Source organism: Lithobates pipiens, unplaced genomic scaffold (assembly GCF_037356315.1).
Source record: "Lithobates pipiens isolate NorthernLeopardFrog02 unplaced genomic scaffold, aLitPip1_a1.2 Scaffold_22, whole genome shotgun sequence".
In the NCBI taxonomy this organism is placed as follows: Eukaryota; Metazoa; Chordata; class Amphibia; order Anura; family Ranidae; genus Lithobates; species Lithobates pipiens.
In genome coordinates this window covers 250,705,961-250,727,748 of record NW_027507784.1, presented here as the reverse complement: position 1 = coordinate 250,727,748, position 21,788 = coordinate 250,705,961, and the positions used below count along the sequence as shown (strand labels likewise).

General features: G+C 42.5%; 1 protein-coding gene across 1 annotated transcript in view; it reads left to right on the top strand.

Annotated features, from left to right (window-relative positions):
- The window catches only part of SMG1 (SMG1 nonsense mediated mRNA decay associated PI3K related kinase), a gene marked incomplete in the record, with an annotated part of 420,057 nt that overhangs the window by 230,574 nt on the left and 167,695 nt on the right, over positions 1-21,788 (top strand). The window contains 9 exon segments of the mRNA XM_077448938.1: positions 1,191-1,329; positions 5,505-5,735; positions 5,839-6,016; positions 7,349-7,510; positions 8,587-8,801; positions 8,890-9,044; positions 16,342-16,564; positions 18,617-18,863; positions 18,951-19,180. Of these exon segments, the coding sequence (XP_077305064.1) occupies positions 1,191-1,329; positions 5,505-5,735; positions 5,839-6,016; positions 7,349-7,510; positions 8,587-8,801; positions 8,890-9,044; positions 16,342-16,564; positions 18,617-18,863; positions 18,951-19,180 (1,780 nt within the window).

Genomic DNA, 21,788 nt, shown 5'->3' with positions numbered 1-21,788 from the left:
CTTCCCCAGGGTTCTGGTATAAAGTGAATATAAACTTACATTAACTTTTATTATTTGCCATCTTTTGGACTGATTAATATACCATTGAAAGTGTGTTGTATATGTTAAGTGCAAAAAATACCTGTTGACTTTTGTCAGAAATCCTGTGGTCTCTGCCTGTATACAAGGAGATGATGCAGAAGGGTGATTGGGAGAGTGTCTGTGTTCATTGTGTCTTAAAAATGAAGTAGGAACAGTTGACACACGTCACATGTGCTTTTACATTCAGAGCTGAAAATATATTGTGTTGTCATGTCAAAGAGGAGTGCACAAGCATTTATGGCATGTCAATTCAAATCGTGTTTGTTTTCTTTGTTTGTTTTTTCCCTATACATGCAGCATGTTAAAGGGGCGAAAGCATTGGGAAATCTGGTGTTTTGTGAGGGAGCATTTCCTGGGCACATGTTTTATGGTAGTCTTCACATGGAGCTCAAGTTAAAGAGGAACTTGACTACCAAAAGGGAACCTATTTCTGCTTTAAATGCTCTTCCCTTTCCAAGTAGAATAGCTGAAATATTTTTCCATTTATTTTTTTTCTTTAAGTTTTCATTTTTAGCCCTGCCCCTGCTGCCATTCTGGTTTAGGCCAAAATGTGTACCTGGTCCTGCAACCTCTTGGGATACGTATATCACTTCTCTCAGGAGACTGCAGGTTTGGCACATAGTGGGGCTGGGGGGCAGGTCCAGCTCATCATTGGAGTTGGCTGCTTGCCCACGAAGAGGCATCCAGCTGAAGAGGACCGCAATGTCTGCGTGGGACCCGCTGTGTAGCACCCAAACAGCACATCACACTGGGACATTGCTGCATTTGCTGTGTGGGTGAGTATGCTTTGAGAAGCTGTACAGGTAAGTGTGTGTGTGTGTGGGGGGGTGGCCCTTGAGTACAGCTTTAATTGCTGGTGCACCCATTCTGTTTAAAATGGCTTGCAAAGGTTCTTAATAATGGAAGAGCAACCAAAAGAGTGATTTTTAGTAAATTTTATTAGTTTACCAACTGACTTCAAATTGACATATATAGTTAAAATGTTCAAGTGTTTGGCACCAATTATCAGAAGTCCCATAGGAACTGGAACTATAGGCATATTAAGAATCACATGCAAGTATATAAGCAGTCTGTTGATCAATGTGCTTATCTGGATTTTCTTCCTGCAGTCAAGGGGAAGGTGTGAAATTATTACAGCGTGAAAAATTAGAAATGCAAAGCCTACTACCAGATAATGTGTCTGATGACGACAAAGAGAAGATATATGGTATCTTGGGCCAGGCAATGTGTCGGCCAGCTGGAATACAGGTTTGTTTAAAGAGTATTTACAAAAGAACTGTGTGGAGGGAAATATTGACCTTGTGTTTGTGGACTAACTCTAATTAGAGCTATAAAATACTTCAAAGATATTGCTGGGGTGCAAACACTGCACTCAATTTAGATTAAATGCTGGTTTAGCCTATTTCTGCAGATACTGTTTGTTTTATAAAATGCACAGGAAAATAGCTTGAGCATACTTGGTACAGACGACATAGCCACAAAGGGGGAAATTAACATTTGTATATGCACCAGAATTTATGAGTAGAAATGAGAAATGGTGTGCACCAAATTAATAAACCAATGAGTGGCTTGACAAGCATGCCAATTTCTAAAAGTATTGTCTTTTTTACTCCAAATTATCAAATTTTCTGCAGTTGAGTGTCATCTGATACTGTACCGCCCCTTTCACACTGGGGCAGTGCGGGCGCCGACGGTAAAGCGCCGCTATTTTTAGCGGCGGTTTACCGTCTTATCGGCGGTCTGCAGCCGCTAGCGGGGTGGTTTTAACCACTGCTAGTGGCCGAAAAGGGGTTAAAAGCAGCCCTGCCCCATTGATTTCAATTTTGGGTAGGAGTAGTTTAGGAGTGGTGAATACACCGCTCCAAAGATGTGGCTAGCAGGCCTTTTTTCACCTTCCTGCTAGCGCACCTCTCCAGTGTGAAAGCCCTCCGGCTTTCACACTGGAGTGACGGGCTGTTTTTTTCAGGTGCTATTTTTAGCGATGTAGCGCCTGAAAACTGCCCCAGTGTGAAAGGGGGCTGTACCTGTGACAGTGTTTTAAATTTTGATTTTCATCTTGGGGAAAAAAAGCAGATCTTCTCCTGCAAGTGTGTGTGTGTGTGTGTGTGTGTATTACATTTGTTGTTTGTTTTTTTTTGTTTTGTTTTTTTTACCCCTGGTTACAGTCTCTGCACAGTTAAGATACCCACTCACCCAGTGGCTCCAGCACCGTCCTACTGAGATCCTCTTTTCTTCCACTGATGTGGCTCCTTGTCGCCATATTCTTTATGATGTCACATAGAGGCTGCTAAATCTTTGCCTTTAGTGGGCATCCCGATGATATGCACCCACTCCTCCTCCTTTGTGCATGGAAGACTATTCCACCTGGTATATGTGATGTGCGCATCCCAGGAGTCACAAGGAGCACAGTGCACATCATTCGCCTAGGCAAATGACATGCAGGCGGGCAGAACCAAACCTTTTACTTGACAAAAAAGCGAAATAAAAGGGATGAGAGAGCAATCTTTATGGCGTGTAAAGGAGGGACTTTTCTTTTGAGATTTAAGGTTCGCTTGTAAATTTTAATTTTTATTAAGCTAAATTTAGGTGTGAAAGAGTTGAGGACAGACTAACGTGTGTGTATTTTGTCAGGATCAGAAGGGAAATGGATAAAGCAAATGCCTATAAACTAAAAGTCCACTTTCCTTTCAGGAAAAAAAAGTACAGGCTTTGTCTTCAAATTCCCTTAAAAACACAGGCAGAGCTCTTTAACTGCACTAAACACTTTTCAAAGCAGGAGTTCCACTGTTTTTTGGGGGTTTTTTTTCGACACCTGAAGCCGGCTCTCGGGTGCTGCCATCGCCATCTTCGATATGGGAATCAGGAAGTTAAGCCTTGTGTCTTCACTTTCCGGTTCCCTACTGTGAATGCGTGAGTCGCACTGTGCAATATGGATAGTCCCTGCTGTCTCTGGGACCCGTGTGTTTCCCAGCAGACAGCGGGGAAGGGACAGGAAGTGGGGTAAATACCTGCAGATTCCGTGGCTATCTATGCCTGGAAGTGGGTACAAATACCTGTATTATAATAAGTGATTTAGATATGCATTGATTATCTCTGCCTTTCAGAAACTTCCATTTGAACCCATTTAGAGGCATTACTTTCTACTCTCGCCCACAAGGGGGTATTCCTTGTAGCCATTTAGCTCTGTGAACACTATCTAAACTGACAGGCTTATCCTGCAAGGTAACTTTTCTGGTTTTTGCATAGGGACATGATGGTGTTGAGGTATGGGACCTCCTCCTTGCTTTATTTTCACCTCAACCTGGAAGTTCGTCTTCTCTCCTGCTTCGGCTTACCAAAAATAATTTTTTCTCTATTGTCTGGATTTCTTTTGGATTGTGACCGTTTCTCTCAGCCACTGCCTCTTTTTGAAATACTGATTCTCTTTTTGTCTACCTGGATTGTTCCAGTAAGGATACACTGGCTTCTCATTTCACCATCTTTTTAGCTGGCTCACAGAGACCCATCATTAAAGCTTATGGTCTAAAGGATTGGGTTCCACCATTTCTTGTAACCACGCACACTAGTAGACCTGTAAATGCTTCTTGGACTTTTTGGTATCCCCCCAACTCTTTGACATATTTGCAAGGCTGCAGCATGGTCTGTTGTTCATAGTCTCTAAGTTCTGCCCGGATGGATTTTGTGGTCTCCTCTGATGCCAGTATCGAGCGCAAGGTCCTTCAGTAATCTCTGAGCAGCAGGCAGTTTCCAGTGCTTTGTTTTTCTTGGACCTCTTAGTGTGTGTGTTTGTTTGCTATGTCTTTCCCTTAACCACTTCGCGCCCGCGCTATAGCAGAAAGACGGCTACAGCGTGGATGCCAATTGCCGGGAGGGCATCCCTGGACGTCCTGTTTACTTCCTCAATGTGTGCTCCCTCGAGCACGCATCGGAAGATCTGTGTTGGCCGTGTCCCTTGGACACAGCCAGATCACTATATGGCCAATCACAGCAGCCATTTACAGCGCGATCAGCGTGTCCAATGGGAGATAATCTCATATGAGATCTCTCATCGCCGGCTCTCCCTCCTCACACAGAGACAGCGCTTGAGGAGAGAGATGAACCGCTGCAGCCTGTGAGTGTAAAAAAAAAAGTAGTGCCACCTGTCCCCAGTGCCACGTATTAGTGCCATCTGTCGTCAGTGCCACATCAGTGTCACATGTCATTGTTCTGGTGCTTCAGGGCTGTCAACAGTGTAATAGGTAGTCAACAAGTTAGATGTGTAATTTTATGCTCCTAGAACACGTGATGGTGCTCCCTGCATACCTCTGTGGCCAGGCTGTGTAAAAGTCCCACACGTGTGGTATCCTAATACTCAGGAGTAGCAGAATTTATTTTGGGGTGTCATTTGTGGTATACACATGGCATATGAGAGAAATAACCTATTACAATGACAATTTTGTGGGGAAAAAATTCTTCATTTTGCTAATAATTGTGGGATAAAATGACAACATCAAAAAGCTCACCATGCCTCTTTCTAAATACCTTGAAATGTCTACTTTGAAAAAAGGGGTCATTTGGGGAATATTTGTACTTTCCTGGCTTGTTTGGGTCGCAAGAATTGAGATAGGCCACCAGTATATCAGGTGTGATCAATTTTTTTATGATTTGCACCATAGCTTGTAGACTCTCTAACGTTCACAAAGACCAAATAATATCAATTTTTATCAAAGATATTTAGCAGTATAAATTGTGGCCAAAATTTATGAAGAAAAATAATTTGCAAAATTTTATCAAAGAAAAACATTTTTTCTCCAAAATTGTCGGTCTTTTTTCATTTATAGCGCAAAAAAATAAAAAACCCAGAGGTGACCAAAAGAAAGCTCTACTTGTGGGGAAAAAAGGGCAAAAAATGTGTTTGGGTACAGTGTTACATGACTGAGTAATTGTCATTCAAAGTGTGAGAGCACCGAAAGCTGAAAATTGGTCTGGGCAGGAGGAGGGTTTAGTGCCCTGTAGGCAAGTGGTTAATTTGAGACTATTTGGACATCCTAGAGGCGCAAGACTTCTTTGTCCTTCTGTGAATAATGAAGAAAATATATATATTTTTTAAACTGCTGTTTATGGACATGGGTCCCCCCCCCTCCCCTCTGTTTTTGACAATGCTGTCAGTATTGCTTAACATAAAATTGAGGTATGCTGTTGGTAAGAGTGGTTATCCTGGGCTGGCCTCCTTCTTTTTTTTTTTTTTTTTTTTTTGCCTGCATCCAGTACTGCTATAGGCGTCAGTATCAACCAAAGGTACTTCTGTGTGTCTGAGATCTTCAAGAAAAAGATTTTCAGTAAGCCTATATATTATTTCCATGTTACACTGGCCATTCAATTAAAAACATTTTAAATGGTCCTTTAAATGTTTGTTCTCTAACCTCATTTGTGTTTATCTTTAGGATGAGGACATGTCACTTCAGATTACAGAGACTGAGGGCAACAATGAAAATGACACTGTAGATGTCATTTGGAGGCAGCTCTTGACCAGTTGCCCATGGTTGGCAGAACTTGATGAAGCCGCTTCAGAGGGTCTCATCAAACTTTGGAGGAAAGTTGTGGACCGGATTTTCAGCCTCTATAAATTATCCTGCAGTGCATATTTCACATTCTTGAAACTGAATGCTGGAAGGGTATGTGACTTGTCTTTCAAGTTGCTTTTTCCAATTCCACCGCCTAGATTTGGGCTCAGAAAAATACTTTTTTTTATTTCTTTTTTTTTTTTCTATAACCTAGGTTTCATTGGATGAAGATGACCCTCGTCTGCAGTTAAATGTTCCTTCCAAGCAAAGTACAGATGATGCTATAGTCATGGCCACACTTAGACTTCTCAGACTGCTAGTTAAACATGCTGGAGAGCTTAGACAGTACTTGGAGCAGGGTCTGGAGACCACACCCACTGCTCCTTGGAGAGGTACCTCTTTAAAGCATATCTTCTCTAGTAACTTGTACATGGTTATACACTGATAAAGTGGCAGGGGCATTGATTTTCAACTACAGGAGATCCCCTGTAGTTTTAAAGCTGAACTCCAGGCAAAAAAAAGTTTTCCCATCCAGTGGGGCTATCCCGCACTGCACGGGTTAACTGCTTGTTTTAACTTGCCTGATCCTCCCTGTACAAGACCGGTCCGCCCCCCACGCTCCATCGTTCTTGAAAATGGACTGTTAATGGCATCCGCATGCGCCATAGAAATGAACAATCCACAGCTGGACTGTGGCGGAGCACGGTTATCCAGAAGATCGGTGGATCAGGTGATTTCTCACACCTAGAAAAGCAAGCAGGTGACCCATGTAGTGCAGGCTTTAGGCAACATAATCTTTAGTGAGTGGGGAAAAATTCAACGTAGAAACTGCTGTGGTCAGTTTTACAAAATCTTTCATTGACACAAATGTAGATTTGGTGAAAAATACTATAGAAATGCTCTCTACATGTGTGGATGTTTTTAACTTTTTACTTTTTCAACCTCCAAGCCTTCCTGCTAAAGTTGTTAGAATTAAGCTTTTTCTCAGTTGTCCCCTAGCTACATCCACACTCACTAGAAAGCTTAGAGAATTGTTTATATGGTACAGTTCCAAAAAACTAAGTTGGAATTGTAATGGGACAGACCTGAGTAACATTGAACACATTCAAAAACAAATTTGACTTGCACATGCAGTAATACTAAATGCTGATAATATGAGAATTCTGCATTATGACGTAATGTTGCTGTCCATGTAATATTACTTTAAACTTGGTATACTGGAAAGTTTTATTTTTTTACTAAAATACATGTTACCACTTACCTGCTCTGTGCAAGGATGTTGTACAGCTTTTCCCCCTACCTCATCTGTCCCCATAACGAGCCATGTGCATCAATAGACGCACACGGTGTGGATCTTCCCTGCCCCTCCTCACAGGATTTGACTGACCGCATCAGGAGCCGTTGGCTCATGCTGCATTCTGACTCCTGGGAGACCAGGAAGAGAAAGAAGAGCTGCAATCGGGCATAGTGCTGAATCAATATAGGACTCAAGTAGGTGATGGGGGGTAAACTGTGTTTAGAACAACTTTAACATTTGCATAGGTGGTCCTGGTCTGTAATAGGATGTGTAAATGCTTTGGACTAAAACAGCCTGACCTGTTTCTGGTTTAAATATGGTAGACTATATGGTTTGTACCATTGTTACAGTGATATATTAGATAATGTTAGGCATTCAGTTGTAGATTAGTGCTGTCTCCAAATGTTAACGTATTGTGTTTTTGCAGGTATAATACCTCAGCTTTTTTCACGTCTCAACCACCCTGAGGTATATGTTCGTCAAAGTATTTGTAGTCTACTGTGTCGAGTAGCACAGGACTCTCCTCACCTCATCCTCTACCCAGCAATTGTGGGAAGTATATCATTGAGTAATGAATCCCAGTCTTCAGGTCCGTATCCTTGCAGTTTACCTTTATATTTTAGTAGGAAACATCATGCTTCTAAGGAATAGAAGCTGAAGTGAAGCTGTTTTTGTGGTTAGGGGGGGGGGGGGGGGGGTTGGACTATAGTGGATATATAGTGATCTTAATATCACCTTACCAAAATACTTGAACATATTCCTAATAAAAGTAAACCGCATTAGCATTCTATACACTAAACTCCTCCCCAGCTCCAAGCCTTTTTTTGGCCATACTTAACTTATTTCTGCACTCTTTTGACCCAGATGCCAGCCAATGGTAGGCTGACATCATATATCTGGCCCACGCTTTGTAGGGTTCCCTATAATGTCTGGATCCACCCAGATGCCTGACTAGCAGCTGGCTCAGCCAGGGAGCACTGGGAGGGCAGAGCAGAGAGCTGATGACAGGCACTCACCGCTCTCTGCTCAGTGAAGACCAATAACTGAGCGGTTATGTGATCACTCAGTTTTCAGGTTTAAGGCCAGCGTGGGACAGCTGCAGCATAGAACTAATGCTACAGCCATATAGGTGAGTATGTATGTTTGATGCATCTTTTTTTCGTTTTTTTTTTTTTTTTTTTTTTCTTCTACATAGGACAATTTCAGCCCATGACTATCAAATATCCATGCGAGATTAAATAATGAGGGCAACAATGAAAATTTTTGTCCTTTTCTGTTTCAGGGGTGGTAATGTTACATTCATTCAGATTCGAAGCAAGTGAGGGCACCACCTGTAAAATAGAATAGTCTGGAAGTCAGAAAATGCCTTTGCCAGATTCATTGTAATTGTTGTTTTAACTAATCGAACAGTGAATATTAAATATTACATTTTACGCTGGATTTTCTGGTATACACAAGATGTAGAATAAATAAAAAAAATATGGTTGCCCTTAAATAATCCAAGAAAATAATTGTTCTTAGACTAGCCTTTGATGCTCCCTAGGTGGAGGAAGCCTTTCCAGAATGAACTCCTTTTTGTCTTTACTTGAAAACATCATACCACAATGTTTGTACTTGCATGCTTTCATTTTCTCCTCCCATCCTCACTTTTGCTTATTACCACAGGAACCAAGTTGTCATCAGCCATTCCCACTTTATTGGGTAACATCCAGGATGATGAGCTTATGGGTGGGGAGTGTGATGGCAGTCTACCAGCTTCACAAGAAAGCAATAGAGAGGAATTGAAAAATATTCCAAATGAAGACCAAGCCATGATGCAAGATTGTTACAGTAAAATTGTTGACAAGCTGTCTTGTGCTAACCCTACCATGGTTCTGCAGGTTTGTATAAACACTGTTTGCTCAACTGATTAATCACGACAAAGGCACTATAGTTTGCTTTTCCTTGTAATTCTCTACTCTTTCACAGGTTCAGATGTTGGTAGCTGAACTAAGAAGAGTTACTGTGCTTTGGGATGAGCTCTGGCTGGGTGTTTTGTTACAACAACATATGTATGTCCTCCGACGAATTCAACAGCTGGAGGATGAAGTCAAAAGGGTGCAGAACAACAATACTCTGAGAAAGTATGTAGACAATTTTTTGATTTTATGGCACACTTTGGGCTTCATTTTGGAACCTGTTCCATACACCAGGGATGTATAGCATTTCATACCACCAAATTATGAACTTAAGAGAAAATAAAATCTAGTTAGCTGGCATTTAAAGGCTAAAGCTTCTTTAAAAGACTGTTGGAGGCAAGTGCTTTAAGCCAAAAAAAAACACACAGGACCATACTATCAATAAAATGTGTTCCTTGTGCTGCTGACCCCTGCTTTAGATGAAATCTAACGTTCTGCCATTCACACCCCTGCGCCCCCGCTGTAATCATCTGTGGCAGGAATAGTTGCCACTCTTGTAGAGAGCATGTGATGGTCCCTCAGCTGTATTGACTTCTGTGGGGGTAAGGGGGCCAGTCGTAATCGGAGGAGGGAGATTTCAACTAGAGCCTGAACCAGCAGAATAGAAGGGACTACCTTTGTAGACACATTGCGTCGATAGTAAGTACTGTCCCTTGTTGTGCTGACATTTAGTTTTTTAGTTAAATAGTTTTTATTCAAGATTGTCAATGATACAAATGTAGTTCCAACATTTACCATACAACAAAGCATAGGAAGATGTTTTACAATCTAGAAGAAATAAAAAGTGTAATAAATATATCCGAATAACTACATAATAATCCATTCCTGAACTTACAAACGGTTAATGGAAGCTGATCACTTGATAGGTAGGGAAGCCCATCGCCCTCAGACACCCCAATGGGAAGGAACTGTGTCTCAAGAGGAGGGCAGCACCCCCAACCCCTAATATCCAAAACATTCACCGTATATAAAGTAGAGTATTTCCATACCAGTTTTGAATAGATGATGCGATGCTGAGTGGTATGGTCATCTATTCAACGCATCAAATAAATCTCATCTTAACGAGAGTTATAAAACAGAAAAGTGGAAAACACAAGAACTGGGGAAGGGGGAAAGGGAAGTTTCTAACCGGACTTCCCTACTCAGGATTGTTCACAAGAAGCTATTGGTATAAGTGATAAGTGAGGCCCGGGATTCAGATGAAGACCTATAAAGTTTTTGTATGCATCATATCGGTCGGTTCACGGTTGCCAGTTATCAAGGAATTCAATATGTTTCCCTCCCACTGACTCCAACATTTGTTCATATGTAAAATGTGTGAAGGACAGCGTACAACTTTTGTCACCACAGGGGGATCTGGAGATCTTCATAGACTAAGTATTACCAGTTTACCTATTACCTATATTGAGGAGGGCTAGTGGTGGGGAGATTTGTATTGGTAGACCAGTCACTTGGCAGAGAATTGTAAATACTTTGGGCAATAATTTTGCTAGTTTACTACATGCCCATTGGATATGGAAGATGATGCCAGGTTGAGAGCATTCTCTCCAGCATAATGGAGATAGAGGGATTGAATTTGGCTATTCTGTATGGGGTCAGATACCACCTTTGTGTAACTTTGTGAGATGGTTCCCAAAGGTTATTGCACTTTGTGGAGTATGTGTATTGTAGAGTTATTCTCTATTGTCTATCTGGGAAGGAGTCGTTTACATCCCTTTCCCAGACTATCATTGAGTTTGGATTTTCAAATATAGATTAGTTTTGACGAATGTAATAAAATATAGAGCTGCCCTTTTATGTTCTGCTTTAGAAGTGAGCTAAGTGTGGATTTGCCAGAATATATCATCATTTAAGATTGGAGTGATTTTTAGAAAAGACACTATTTGGGCATATGTGAGGTATTCTGCGTTGGAAAGTCAATATTGTACTTGTAGGGAAGTAAAAGACTTCATGTTGGGTCTTTGAAATTAGGGGTACACCGAAATTTCGGCCGCCGAAACATATCGTCCGAAAATGCCCTTTTCATCAATTTGCCGAAAGGAAAAAACGGCCGATAATTGAGCCGAAAATGGGGCGGGGCCTGGGGGCAGAACTCTGGTGCCGCCCATGATGGGGGGGTGTATAGCGCAGGAGAGCCGCTGCCGTCTGGTTGAATAGAGCGTCGGGAACATCACAGCTTTAATTTCAATAGCTGTGTGTTCCCCGTCGTGCGCTGTCACACACAGCCCCTCCCCCTTGTCCGGGGAACTTTGATAGACAGATCACCTGTCCAGATTGTAAAATATTAAATATTTAAAGTGACACTTTAAGGGACCTTTTCACACTCATGTGCATTTGATGCATTCCAATTGACTTACAATGGAGGGAGTCTCTGTGCTGCACTTTGAAAAGCTCCACCAATGAAGCAGCATGTAGTACTTATCAAAGCACAGCGCACCTGCATTGTGAACTGTTACATAGGGTTGGTAAAATGCAGCAAAAGTGCACAAGTGTGAAAGGTACTTAAACTCCTTAAGTTTAACCACTTCAGCCCCGGAAGATTTTACCCCCTTCCTGACCAGAGCATTTTTTGCGATTCGGCACTGCGTTATTTTAGCTGACAGTTGCGCAGTCGTGCGACGTTGTACGCAAACAAAATTCATGTCCTTTTTTTTTCCCCCACAAACAGAACTTTATTTTGGTGGTATTTCATCACCTCTGTGGTTTTTATTTTTTGTGCTATAAACAAAAAATATTTGGGGAAAAAAAACATTTTTTTTTTTGCTATAATAAATATCCCCAAAAAATATTTCTTTCTAAGTTTAGGCCGATTATGTATTCTTCTACAAATTTTTGGATAAAAAAAAAATCTCAATAAGCATATATTGATTTGTTTGTGCAAAAGTTAGTCTACAAAATAGGGGGTAGATTTATGACATTTATTTTTTATTTTTTTTACAATTGTGAATGTAAAATTAGTAATGGCAGCGATCTGCAATTTTTATTGCGACTCTGACATGGCGGACACATCGGACACTTTTGACACTATTTTGGGACCAGTCATTTATACAATGATCAGTGCTATAAAAATGCACTGATTACTGTGTAAATGACACTGGCAGGGAAGGGGTTAAACACTAGGGGGCGATCAAGGGGTTGTGTGTCCTAGGAAGGTGTTCTAACTATAGTGGGGATGGGCTACCACTGACATGACAGCAATCTTGCACTTCTCCCGCTGACAGAGAGCAGTGGATCTCTGTCATGTCACAAGCCAGAACAGGAAAATGCCTGGTTTACAAAGGCATCTCACTGTTCTGCCTCTCCTCACCGCAATCGTGGGCCGCCAGCAAACATAGAGTTCCTGGGACCCTTGGGCATGCTCCCATGGTGGGCGAGCACGCCTGATGGGCAGCAAATTCAAAGGGACGTATAGATACGCCATTTGCCTGCCTGTGCCATTCTGCCAACGTACATCTGTGTGCGGTGATCAAAGGATAAGTTGACCTTTTTCAAAAAATGATAAATGCACGTCTTTTTGCAAGTAAAAAATGTGCATTTATTATTTTTTTTATTGGGAGCCTGCAAAGCATTGCACCCATGAACATTAGCTCATGGGTGCTATGCAGGGCTCTTGCAGACTGTGCGTTTACCGCGTACGAGCATTCAGTTGCACACCGAAAGGAACTTTCAATTTACTACCACATTGCTCATGGTAGTTCATTGAGAGCTAAAACCTAACATCTGCAAAGGCTGTCGGTAGTTAGTTTCCCATTCAAATACTGAGAATGAGTGACACAGCCAGGTGGACAGAGCCGCATTTTCTTTTGAATTGTGGCCAAAGACACGGGGAGAAGTGGTCTGCTGTCACAGCGGATATTGGCGTGGGTCCAGCTGCAGCATTAACATGTTAAATGTTACAGCCTAGATATGGGTGTAACATGTTAGAAAAAGCTAAATTCTTCTTTTAAAAATAACGAAATCATTTTTTTTTTATTTTGTTAAACTTAAAATACATTATTTTGTCATCAGTCTCCTCCAGATCTGCAAATCCTTTTCTTTCTTTTTTACTGCTGTGATCTGTCTTCCTGTTTGACTGTTGCCATCCTCTTTCTCCATGTTTCGACTGTATGTAAGAAGGTAGCCACCCTTTCTTGCTCACTCCTGAGTTAGACTAGGGACTATTAATTGTGGGATGTGTAGTGTGCATAGAGGTGTGCACTGCTTATTCCAAACATATATACACAAATAGAACTGAAGGTAAAAAGGAAATGTTCTAGAACTCACAAAGGATGTTTCAAGAAAGCAGAACAACAAAGTAAAAAACAATTTAATGAAAAATAGAATAGAGGCATTAGATAGTAGATATGTATGGATATTTTTTTTAATAGATCTTGTTTAGTGTCAATACATTTTTTCAGGATAAGCTATTGTGGGGGCCTAACCCCTTTTCAGTTAAAGCAGAAATACTAATGCACAAAGATATAGCAAAACTGCAAAATCAGTTTCTCTAAAAATTGCATACCAGGTAAAAATGGGAAAGCCAAATATTAAATAAGAAGGCTAAGAGGTGTGCATGGTCATTCAGCTATTTGAGGTTTTTGTTTTTTCAGAGATTGTTGTCTTTGAAAATTTGTTAAATCTTTGTGCGTCAGTACTGCTTGGACCAAAGCAAGTACAGGAATATAATTAAGTTATGACTCCAAGTCGAAAACATCCTGGTAGGGATTGTATATGTGTCCTGTAGATTATGGTTCGATTTTTTGGCGCTCTGCACGTGACATCTTCTCTTAAAACAGGAGAAGAGAGTAAAACATCCTATCTGCTAGGACTTCAAGATGAATTGGAACTGTCACTATTTACACAGGGGAATACCTCAGTGGTCTTTGTCCCCACCAAAAATGGGTGGGGGTGCAACACTTCAAAATTATTGATATTTCTCAAAAGAGTGGCCTTTCTTGCAGGCTGCATTACGATCATTTGTATTTGGAGAGAAATTTCAAGTGGGTCACTATTTAAGCAAACCCCACATCCCAATTATTGGTTAATGGTCTGCTGTCAGCTTTGATTCCATTGTACAGAGGCACGTTTTTCTCTGTCCCCATTGATATCTGATAGCATATGCAGATGACCTTATTCATCATGCAGATCATAGATGACTATAGTGCTTACTCTCCCCTTAAAATCAATTGGCAGAAGTCAGCTCTGATACCGCATGCCCTCTTAGAGTAGTGTCCTCATTTAAATATTTGGGAGTGCCCATTACCTTATCACAAACTGAGGTTCTGAGCCTTAATCTAGACCCCTTCAGATGATTAAACTCGGACTTAACATTTGGCCCAAGCTACCTCTGTCAGTGGCAGGCAGAATTAATCTTATAAAGATGATTCTTCTTCCTAAACGCTTATATGTGACCTCCTCATGTATCCACAGTGGTGCCTAAATTGTAAAGCGGCCTAAAGCTGAAGCAGACACAACACTTCCCAATATGTACTGCTACTATTTAGCAGGGCAACTATGTCCCCTGTCACTTCAGAGGTATTAGAATCACACGTAGCCTGTGTATTAAATCTTAAACACTTGCTAATAGCATTAGAATCTCCATTATCCGCTTTGGGAAGGGGATGCATACCTATTCTGACCCTGGCACGTATGGTGTGGAGGGAGCCTAAACAGCTGGACAAATTTGATGACAAAACTATAGATCTACCCCATGGCATAACCACTTCCTTATGTCCTAAACTTCACTGACTATTCCTTTTGGGAAAATAGGGGACTTGTTGCACTACAGGACATATATACAAGGAATGCTATGGCTTCCGTCACGTTTTTTTACAGGTATCTCCAGTTACGTCATGTTTTACAAACTCAATTTGGTGTTGCTACTACCATCAGGTTCTCTGACTATCCACTGATAAGGACACAAGGCCCTAAGAGTCTAATCTCCACCGTCTAATCCCATTTATTGGTGACCTCCCTTAACACTGATCCTCTGGAGGTTCACAATAAATAGCAAACGCTTATACCCGATCAGACGAGGATTGGGAGTAAGCATGTACCTCCCAATTAACCGTTTCACTGGCTGTTAATAACAAGCTTATTTAATTATACATCGTACATCAGTCTTACCTAACCCTGGCAAGGTTGCCCCCGATGCATAGCATCCCTACATCGGCATGTACTAGATGTACCAGCCACCGTGCAGACTTTATTCACGTTATGTGGCTATGCCCTGTTGTGTACTGGAAACAGGTGAGTGATATACTGGCTAAAATTCTCTCGGTCTCTGTGTCATGTGATCCACGCATCTGTCTATTGGGTATACTGAACGAGGAACAATGGCCAAAATTTACTAGAATAATGCTGAGAGAAGTAAGACCTGTTTCACACCGAGAGCGGTTTGCAGGCACTATAGCGTTAGAAATAGCGCCTGCAATCTGCCCTCAAACTGCTGCACCGTTGTCTCCAGTGTGAAAGCCCGAGGGCTTTCACACTGGAGCGGTGCGCTGGCAGGACATCAGGAAAAGTCCTGACAGCTTTTGGAGCGTTGTGTTTACCGCTGCTCCTCATTGAAATCAATGGGGCAGCGCTGCAATACTGCCGGCAAAACGCCGCTATTGCAGGCGGTTTTAACCCTTTCTCGGCCGCTAGTGGGGGTAAAAGTGCACTGCAAATCCGACTGTTATACGCCGCTAAAAATAGCGGCGGTTTACCTCCGACGCTATGTGCGGCGCAGTGTGAAAGCCCTCTTAAGTGGAATCAATCTGCTCCCCCATCTACTCGTCATTGGATCCAGATGGTGAATCAGATACTGCCTTATGAAAAAATTATTTTTGAGCATAAGGAGTTGTCCCTTGAAAAGGTGTGCAACATTTGGTGCTCCTCCACTCACATCTTCCAATTTGTGAATAGTTGGTTTTCTATACTTGAAATGTGTGCAAATTGGAGAACAAGATTTTTTACTTGGATTAATGTTATAATGAATCCAGACTACTCTGTGCTTGTATGTAACGTGTCTTTATTAGGACTGGACACTCAAGTATATACAAATGCGAATTTGTACCTCTCATGTATTTGTGTACCAAACTTTATAATTTCTTGCGCTCTAAGTATGTACCAAGATGTTTTATATATATTTGCCAATAAGAATGTGAAAAAAAAATCCATATTCCATATTTCATATTTCAATGGCAATCAGGTGTGTCAAGCAAGGAGCAACTTCTAAGTGTCCAGCCTTCTATAGCAAGGCTTCTACAGTGTCTGTTAAGTGATCAATATGAATTGTGCAGAATCCAAGGAATTTTTGGCTTGTTGATGATGACCTTGTAATTGGTTAGATATGCTGTGTTAAAAAAAAAAAAAAAAGTTAAATTAAACATTTGGCCTATCTTTTTTATACTTTTAAATGTTGCTGTAAAATTTTGTTTGTAAAAGTGTATGATTCGTTCTGAATATACTGATTTGCTTTTGTGGCATTTCCCCTTAGGGAGGAAAAGATTGCCATCATGCGTGAAAAGCACACTGCACTCATGAAACCTATTGTGTTTGCCCTTGAGCACGTTTGTAGTATTACTTTGGCACCTGCTGAGACACCTCATGAAAAATGGTTTCAGGACACCTATGGGGAGGCTATTGAAAATGCTCTAGAAAAACTAAGAAATCCATCCAATCCTGCCAATCCTGGAAACAGCTGGATGCCATTCAAGCAGGTATTTAAAAAAAAAAAAGTTATAAACTTGCTGATCTAAGAACTATGATTTTAGATTTTCGAATCCTGTATTTTCCTGTAAATCTAAAATCTTATTGCATCATACAAATCAAGCCACTTTCAGGTAAGGGGTCATACTTATTTAAAGGAAACCACTAATCTTAAATGAAAAATTCAACAGAGCCAAAGTTACCGCATTTATCGGCGTATAGCACACACTTTTTCCCCCTAAAATCATATACGCTGATCCCCCACAATTTTTAACCCTTTCTGCCGCTCTCTGCGGCTTCGGGGGTATTTTCGGCTTACTTGGCCGTTCCCGGCTATTTTCGGCTGCACTCTGCCATTCTCTGCGGCTTTTGGAAAGCTGAAAGCCGCAGAGAATGGCTGAGCACCGCGGAGATACACAGGACATCCGCTCTGTATCTAGGCAGCACCATTTTTAAATGACAAAGCCACAGAAAAGACTGCAAATGACTGACGAGACTAAATACAAGGCTGCAAGTGACTGACTGGGCTAAATGCAAGGCAGCAAGTGACTGACGGGGCTAAATGCAAGGCAGCAAGTGACTGACGGGGCTAAATGCAAGGCTGCAAGTGACCGACGGGGCTAAATGCAAGGCTGCAAGTGACCGACGGGGCTAAATGCAAGGCTGCAAGTGACTGACGGGGCTAAATGCAAGGCTGCAAGTGACTGACGGGGCTAAATGCAAGGCTGCAAGTGACTGACGGGGCTAAATGCAAGGCTGCAAGTGACTGACGGGGCTAAATGCAAGGCTGCAAGTGACTGACGGGGCTAAATTCAAGGCTGCAAGTGACTGACGGGGCTAAATGCAAGGCTGCAAGTGACTGACGGGGCTAAATGCAAGGCTGCAAGTGACTGAGGGGTCTGCAATGCAAGGCTGCAAGTGACTGAGGGGTCTGCAATGCAAGGCTGCAAGTGACTGAGGGGTCTGCAATGCAAGGCTGCAAGTGACTGAGGGGTCTGCAATGCAAGGCTGCAAGTGACTGAGGGGTCTGCAATGCAAGGCTGCAAGTGACTGAGGGGTCTGCAATGCAAGGCTGCAAGTGACTGAGGGGTCTGCAATGCAAGGCTGCAAGTGACTGAGGGGTCTGCAATGCAAGGCTGCAAGTGACTGAGGGGTCTGCAATGCAAGGCTGCAAGTGACTGAGGGGTCTGCAATGGAAGGCTGCAAGTGACTGAGTGGTCTGCAATGGAAGGCTGCAAGTGACTGAGTGGTCTGCAATGGAAGGCTGCAAGTGACTGAGGGGTCTGCAATGGAAGGCTGCAAGTGACTGAGGGGTCTGCAATGGAAGGCTGCAAGTGACTGAGGGGTCTGCAATGGAAGGCTGCAAGTGACTGAGGGGTCTGCAATGGAAGGCTGCAAGTGACTGAGGGGTCTGCAATGGAAGGCTGCAAGTGACTGAGGGGTCTGCAATGGAAGGCTGCAAGTGACGGAGGGGGCTGCAATGGAAGGCTGCAAGTGACGGAGGGGGCTGCAATGGAAGGCTGCAAGTGACGAAGGGGGCTGCAATGGAAGGCTGCAAGTGACGGAGGGGCTGCAATGGAAGGCTGCAAGTGACTGGCGAGGCTGCAATGGAAGGCTGCAATGGAAGACTGCAAGTGACACTGACGAGGCTGCATTGATGGCCATTTAAATGTAAGTTTTTTTTCCCCTTTAAATTCCCCTCCTAAACTTGGGGTGCGTGTTATATGCCAGCGCATGTTATACGCCGATAAATACGGTACTTAAATTGACAATCCTTGCCCAACTGAGCTAATTTCATATACACGTAATTATTTTAAGAGAATCTGCCAGGACAAGCTATATTGACTTCCATTGCTGTTTCATGTGTCTAGTGAAGGAAGGACAAAGATCACAGCTGTGCACCTGTAGATATGTTTTTCCCAGCCCCATTGAAAGTCTATTTGCTTTGTCCACTGTTTAGCTTGTCTGTCTCACAATGCAAGAGGTGGTCATTTTGTTTACTGTTTATATGTCTTCTCAGTTTTTGAAATTTCACATCGAGAGATTTTTCTGTTCCTTTGCAGGTTATGCTAAGCTTGCAGCAAAGAGCACAGAAACGGACAAGCTACTTGTTACGACTTGAAGAAATTAGCCCTTGCTTAGCTTCCATGACAAACACTGAAATAGCCTTACCAGGGGAATTCTCAGACAGAGATGCCATCACAATTCACAGTGTAGGCGGTACTATCACTATCTTGCCTACAAAAACGAAACCAAAAAAGTTTATCTTTCTGGGATCTGATGGGAAAAACTACCCATATCTTTTCAAAGGTAAGGGATTATCATTATACATATATGCTTTTTGAGCTGGAATGGTGTTGTTGGTCATTAAGGTATCAAAATTTTCTATCCTAACAGGTTTGGAAGACTTGCATCTTGATGAACGCATTATGCAGTTTCTCTCTATTGTAAATACCATGTTTGCAACGATCAATGGTCAAGAGTCTCCCCGTTTTCGCGCAAGACACTATTCAGTCACACCCCTTGGCACACGATCTGGGCTTATTCAGTGGGTGGATGGAGCCACTCCTCTTTTTGGTCTTTATAAACGATGGCAACAAAGGGAAGCTGCTTTGCAAGCACAAAAGGTATTGACTTTGAGTTAAAATATGAGTTTATATTCTGTGTCCACTGTGTATATTCTTGCTGTTTGAGCAAAGAGTTAGGGCTGTTTCTCCCTAGCTGCACAGGAAAACATTCAGTTTTCCTGTGTGGGCTAATGTCCAGGTAGGGCAGGCTTTCAGGGGGGCAAAAGCAAGGTGTCCTATTTTTTTGACAGAGCTGCATACTGTGGAGGAAAACTGCAAAACCATTGACAGTTTCCACACAGCAATTCTTTATAGCTGCCGTCTACATTCTAGTTTGAACAGGGCACACAGAAAACAATTGTCTGTGAATGAATTAACTACAAGAGGCCAGCGGCAGTTAGGTACTCTCGTAGTCTATTGATTCCACCTGCCATCTAGTAACTGCTTGCCAATGTTTGAGGTACGGGCAGACAGCATACTGAGAAGCCTGCAAGATACCTGGCATTGCACCCATGATCTGCTGATTTGTGGGTACAATGCCTTACAGGCTGCAGAGTAAAATGTATTTATTTTTTATTTATTTTTTACCTGCAGTAAGATATGAATTTATTCTTTAAAAGATGAACTTAAGCCTTTAACCAGTGGTTATACTGCTGCCTACAGGAGGATTGGACACTGACCACAAACTAATTGTAGGCTAACCCAGGGTATCGCTCCTCTTAACAGCATGCCTCAGTTTTTTGCTAGTGTTCTAGGAAAGTGGACATTCTAAGAGATTGGACAATTCCGCTGTGTTAAAAAGATTAGCTTATTTTTCTAGCATTTTTTCTTCCATCAAGTCTCTTCTCTATCTGGCACGGTCAACCTCAGCATGGCCTTTGGAGTACTGTATCCTGCTCCAACTGACTGGATGTTGCAAAGCTGGCCTCCGTGACCTTTGGTCACTGAGTTCCACGTGAGGAGCTTTCCAGACTCTGTTCTGGTAAGAATTGCATGCAGAATGCTTTTCGTGTCTGGAGTCGCTGTTTCCTTTAAAGTGGAAGTAAACCCTCCTATTTTCAGCCAAGGAAGCTGCAATCTTGGCCTCTGCTTAATCTTTAACTGGCATGATGCTGCACATGTGATCAGTTATGACCCCAGCCATTGGATGGTTTGACAGTTTGGTTGAGAGCCCAACCAATGTGACCGTTAGCATTTCCAGCATGCCGGGAATTTAACTGTTTTTTTTTTTTTTTTCAACTATTGAATCAATGGGTTTACTTCTGCTTTAATGCTATCCTCTACTGTTTTCCATCTCCACAGTCTTCAATGCCATCAAGTGTAGTTGGGTTCTCTGCCCTCACAGCCAATGTTTTTAGTACAGCAATACAAGCCGTATAACCCAAATTACCCAGTTATTTGTTGACTGTCATCATAGAGACCATAGGAATACTTCCATAGATTCTGTACTTGATTTACCTGTGACCTTGGTAGCTTCTAAGCCATTGTCAGAGGGACTTGGCCGCCTAAAGCCTTATCCGATGAGCTTACCCCTGAAGGAGTTGGTCTATTGCTATTACTTCCAAGTTTAGGAAGACCGTTTTGGCTTATAATGCAGTGTGCACTATTCTTTGTGCCACTAAACCCATTTAAAAAAACAAATAAAGTATATCTTAAAGTGGTTGTAAAGGCAGAAGGTTTTTCTTTCGTTCATTGATGGACACAGGTCCTTTAAATCTTGACCATAGGGTTATCGTGCCACCTTCAGGAGAGGTCTAGGCAGAACATGTAACACGTGTAAAAACAGCAGAACTGCATAGTTATGCCCAGGGGGCGGTCCCTCTGGCTATAACCTCTCAGCCTGCTTCCTGCAGCTCAGTTTTTTTTCTGCTTAGTGAAGAAGAACCTAGGCTCCCTGAAGGGACCATTAGTCCTGGGGATTTTTGGATTTTTGATCCTGTGATCTTCTATCAACAGCCGGCTGGGTGACAGGCTGGATAATATAGATCCTTGTCTCCCCAGCCTAGCCATCGAGCGTGAGCAGGTCCTAGGGGGAGCAGCACTCGGTCAGGGTGGTGAGTCCTGTGGTGGGGCCCCTCAGTCTGAGCAGCCAGCAGGGTGGGGTTGCATACCTCAAAGGGAACTGTAATCCCCATTCTGAACTTAGACTGATTCACCCACAATCTTTTGGGCCTGCTGGTGTCAGTGGACATACACAATCTCCCCCGCTGTTTTCGGCAGACAGCAGGCTGAAGTACGCTGTCTGCTGAGGTCACAGAGCCGGTCCATGATTGCGACAATGAAGTTGGATTTACACCCACATGCCTGGACCGGCACCCAGCTCAGCCTCTCAGTAAGCCGCTCGTGCCCCCTACACCCATTGCTCCAGTGTATGTGGGGGCAGCCTCCAGCTCTCTGCTCAGGGAGCTGTGAGAAGTAAGCGATCGGCAGTGTTTGCTCGGTTCTCAGTGTTAGAGCTGGCAGGGGACAGATGCAGCATCGGTCTAGCAAGTATTATTCTGAACAAAAACAAAACCCCATAATTCTCTCTTAACTTCCAGTTCCAAAAATCAATTCAGATTACCATTGCATGTTTTTGCAGCAACCAAGCAGACAGTTGCCAAAGCCTTAAAATCTTCCACGCTCTCCTTAGCTGAAACTAAGTTGAGCATCAGTTCGCTCATACTAC